The sequence below is a fragment of the Triticum aestivum genome, chromosome 1B, assembly GCF_018294505.1.
Source record: "Triticum aestivum cultivar Chinese Spring chromosome 1B, IWGSC CS RefSeq v2.1, whole genome shotgun sequence".
Taxonomy (NCBI): domain Eukaryota; kingdom Viridiplantae; phylum Streptophyta; class Magnoliopsida; order Poales; family Poaceae; genus Triticum; species Triticum aestivum.
Window position 1 is genome coordinate 440,880,417 of NC_057795.1, and position 4,787 is coordinate 440,885,203.

The window sequence follows — 4,787 nt, forward strand, 5'->3', positions numbered from 1 at the left end:
TGGCGGGAGGTGGTGCGTCGCCGAGCCCGCGCCACCCGTGAGGAATCAATGGAAGGCTGACCGGCGGCAACCTTGGTATTGATTCCCCGCGGAAAACCAAGACGATGAGGACGACAAGGCGCGTGGGTCGCTGACTCGACGGGCCCGCCGTTCTTTCGCGTCAAAATCGGTTGCCCCGGCGCCCTCGGGCGCCTGCCAGCACGCCGTGTTCGGCCTGGGTCCGCCGAGGCCAATTTTGACCTGGGGCGCGACTGGACCAATTTTCGACCGCCGGCGCTAAAAAAATGTCTAGGGAAGCCCGTGCGGGCACGGCTAGAGATGCTTTTAACGACCTCCGCCAGCGTTTTTGTAAACATGTGCTCTAGCTTACCTACAAATGTGATCCACGCTAGCATCTGCCAATCATCGAAAATTATCTTCCGCGAGCACTATTGGGGCTGTTGGCCAGCCAAGTTAACCAAACGGTCCAAACCCACTGAGGCCTTGTTCGGTTGCTTGCCAAATCGAATAGATTGAAGGGGTTTGAGGGGGATTTAAACCTCTTATAAGTCAAAATACAAATCAATCCTTGCTAATCCCCTCCAATCCTCTTGAAAGAGGATTAACCGAACAAGCCCTGAAGAAGCTGGCGACCTGCCTCCCCCGGACCCTCTGCAGTATGATGCACGCCGGCAAGGCATGGTACACCCAGACACTCACAAAGTCACAAGTGCGTGGTACGTACTACCCTACAAAACTGGGCAAACAACTCCACTTCTTTAAAGTCGTCACGGGCACTTGCGGTGCTGACATCATCCGCAAGCCGTCAGCAGGAGTATTATTCGTTAGTGAGTAGGAGTACTGGAGTGATTATTATTCAAATATTCGCCTCGCCCGCTCCATCGCGACGGAGACGGCCACGATCGCGTCATGTTTCGTCGTTAGCAAGTACGTCACCGATGATGACACGTGATGAGCTCGCCGGACCTTTTCGAGCGATCCCCGATTTGCCCCACCACCGACCGCTGCTGCCTTTGCCCTGTGTAACTAGGGCCATACAAATCCAGCCAGGGGTACTCACGGAAGGTGGTGGCGATCATTAAAGAAAAAGAAGATTAGAAGGGGACCTCAATCTCGATGAGTCGCCGCGGTGTCTGCTTCTTAAACAGAGAGCGGAAGATGACGTCTGATGCCCTTGGCCAGGAACTATAATGGTCAGGTAGATTAGTACTCCCTCATCCGAAAATACTTGTCCGAGGAATTGATGTATTTAGATGTATTTTAATTCTAAATACATCCATTTGTATCCATTTTTACGACAAGTATTTCTAGATGGAGGGAGTAGTAGATTAGAGAACTCGAGAAGAAAGAAGTAGTGGCATTTTAAAATTTTGAATAAAGTACTGTAGTATAGGACGGCGTTGCCGCTAGTGCTGGCAGGGGGCACGTCCTCGTCCCTCCATTATTTCCGGAAGAACGAGCGCTACCTGGCCAGGGCCTCAACGCATACAGTGTTGCACTTTGACCACGGTTACTCGGTATCCACAAGCCTGTCAGACACCACAGTGGACCGAATTTTACATTGCCTAGATAGAAAACTTGCGCTATGCGGCTCTGCTCTATTCCTGTTTTGTTTATTCTGATGGTGCGTTTTTTCTTCGTCCATGATTTGTGAGGACGTTGCTGATGCTTTACGTATGCGTCGTGCCAGTGCAACGAATCATAAAAGGTGGAACTGCATCATTGCCACAAGGCTTCAATTTTAAGATTGCAATCTAACATAAATGCCACGCGTGGTATTGAACCTTTCGTCATTCAATTCGCTACTACCTCTGCCCTGATTTATTGATCTTTTGTATTTTATGCCATATTTTAATCATATATTTAACTGATAAAGTGTTAATGCATGTTACTGAAAGTTGTATATTGTTAAATTCGTACTTGATCATACCTTTTGATGATATTTTCTTTGATGACGTGAATCAATATTTTGTTAGCTCAAGCAAAGGTTAAAGTTTGATACAGTATAAAATACAAAAGGGGCAATAAAGCAGGACGGAAGGTAGTGGTTATGGGTATAAAATGTGCAGTTTTTTAGAGTCAAAATGTGCACATTTTAGCAGGTACAGTACAGTATATCTTGGTCATCCCGAATTACCTGACGAGCTCGCGGATGCAGCAAACAGAGTAGTACTACTTAGCTTTGAATGTTTATGGCCATGTGATCAGAATCTGAACGCTTGCGCTGTGAAATTCCGGAATTTAGATATAAGCAAATAATAACTTTATATAAACACGGAGTGTTAACAATTTCTAGCACGAATCACGGCAACCTCTATAAATTCACTCGCCATGAGCGTCATGCAACCAGCCATACCGTGTCTCTCTCATCTCACTTCCTCTGTCCTCTCCTGTATCTTTCTCGCCAACCACAGAGTGGCACTGAGATCGCAATCCAGCTGGAAGACCATCCTACAGTCTGCAGCATTGCCATGGACGCCACAAAGACAGCAGCCAAGGCTGTGGCGGCAGGCAACGGCGACGCAGACGCCGCGCCGTCGACCCGGCGGACGGCGGCGCCGAGGCCAGTACCTCGGCGGGACGAACCGCTGGCAGGAGAAGGCGGGGCTGCGGCCGACCCGGCGCCTGCGACGGCAACAACAGGCGCTACTGTTGCGGAGAGCGGCGTGGAGGACGAGCAGGTGGAGAGGTTCTACGCGCTGTTGGCCAACATCCGGGCCATGAGGGGCATGAACGAGAGCGGGGGCGACGACGCCGGCGCGAGCACGGAGGGTGCCAGCGAGGTCTGCGGCGGCGGGAGGAAGCGCGCGCGCTGGGCAGAGCCGCCGTGGAGGCCGGCTTTCAGGCTGGAGGACTTCCAGGACGCCAGCGCGTCCAAGAAGGACATGAATGACGACGGTGCCGCCAGCCATCGGCGGCCGGGCAAGGAGACCAAGGACGAAGCGGCGGATGGCGGGAAGGAGGACGACGTGGCACGGAATGGCCGTGGAGTCGTCACGCCGTCGTCAGAGAGGAAAGTTTGACTCTCTGTCGCCGTGCCGCTGATACTGGCTGCGCGCGAAACACGTGTGGTCACGTGTTCTCCGTGGGCGCGTCGGTGGGTCATGGAGGAAAGCTCCATGCTCGCGCCTATGCCATGTCCAGCGACACATTTTAAGCGTCTTACCTGCTGTTGAAAATAATTTTATAAGTGTTTTGAGCCCACAGTAACATGGACGCATGTGCGTTTCTTCCCGGAATAAAACTTGCCCTGGTTCATCAGCAAAGCTAAAATCTTTGTACTGCATGCAGAAAAGATGTACCCACGCTAAGGAATCCGATGCCACTGCAGGGCAATGCCGCTAGAGGTTATATATGCGGTCTTTCTCCACTGGATCAGAGTGTAATTCGTTTGCGTGTACCTGACGAATCATATGAATATCATGGGCTTTGGCAACTTAGATGCTACGGTGATCCGAGCTTTTGGACGGTTAGATCTCTGATCCTATGGCATCTGAGCAACTTTTGTACTTATGTTCCAAACTCTCTGAAGGCTTTCCAGTAAAAAAAATCAGACATTCTGGGAGCCATTGGATGTAAGACCCGGGAGGTCATATAACCGTATCATCTATGGTGCCGGAGCACCTGATATTCTTCCTGCATACCAAAGTAACAGATCATCGCAAGTGGCACCGCTCGGTACACCATGTCCAAACGCAAATCACAAAATGGACGCCCAAACGTCCGTGGGCATCTAGCAAGCGAAGGCCATCCAACCATGTTTTTAAAACTTTCCTGCTTTCAAATGATGAAAACACAAATTGTGGATGAAATTTAAGCTAAGTATGATATATTACATTACATGTAAACTAACAAAATTAACGAGTTTGATATATATTACATGCAAACTATCCCAAATTAAATTAAACTAAACTAATTTGAAACTAAGTAGAAAGCAGTAACGTATTAGGCATGGCATCCGAGACCACATGGACCGCCATCGCCGCCGTCGTTGTCGTTGTTGCTATTGACACCCGGGATACCACGGAAACGTGCTCACGCGTCAGGCTCCAGCCTCTGTGTTGCTTCCCGCGTCCACCGCCGCCTTGCGCAACCTTGATTCTTCGGAGCTCGCGCTCTGACTAGATGACGCCGAGGAGGAGGAAGCCTTCGCTGATCCGCGGTTGCGAGCATCAGTCTCCTTGGTAGTCTTGGACCGATCCAAGGTCCACGCCACCACGAGCCCCTCTGTGACGTCCGGGCAATTAGGCTACAGTAATCTCACGTTAATGATGCCACGTCACCACGGTTACTATTGTTAATCTCGTGTTAGTTCAAAATAGATTCGAAATTCAAACTTAAAATAAAGTCAAACGGTAAAGATTTTCAAACTTTAATACTAAAATGTTCGAGAGGTGACAAATAATGCGTAGGTATTTATGGTGGAGGAAACATATTTTTATAAAGTAGTTAAAAGCACTAAATTAATAAAAACTGCAGTAAAACTAATATTTAGTTGTCTTTTAAATACTAAACAAATTTAAACTAATTGTTTAGGGTGCCAAATCAATTGTGGTAGTGTCATAAGTATTAGTTCTAATTTAGGGGCTAGATTTATAATTTATAAAACAAAGGTAAAAATAAACAGAAAAGAAATTGAAAAAAAGAGAAAAGGAAAACTAGCAAACAAAAAAAAGGGAGAGAAAGAAAACAGGACCCCCCCCCCCCGCTGGACCACAAGTGGCCCAGCTGGCCTCAGCCGCTCGAACGGGCCGGCCCACCCCGGTCCACCTCCCCTACTAACCCCT

At 48.9% G+C, this 4,787-nt stretch overlaps 1 protein-coding gene across 1 annotated transcript; it reads left to right on the forward strand.

Moving 5' to 3' along the window:
• Positions 1-2,326: 2,326 nt before the first annotated feature.
• On the forward strand, positions 2,327-3,436 carry LOC123092363 (NRR repressor homolog 1). The gene has a single exon (XM_044514132.1). It carries the CDS (start codon positions 2,472-2,474, stop codon positions 3,021-3,023), a length of 552 nt encoding a protein of 183 aa, XP_044370067.1. The 5' UTR covers positions 2,327-2,471; the 3' UTR covers positions 3,024-3,436.
• Positions 3,437-4,787: the final 1,351 nt, after the last annotated feature.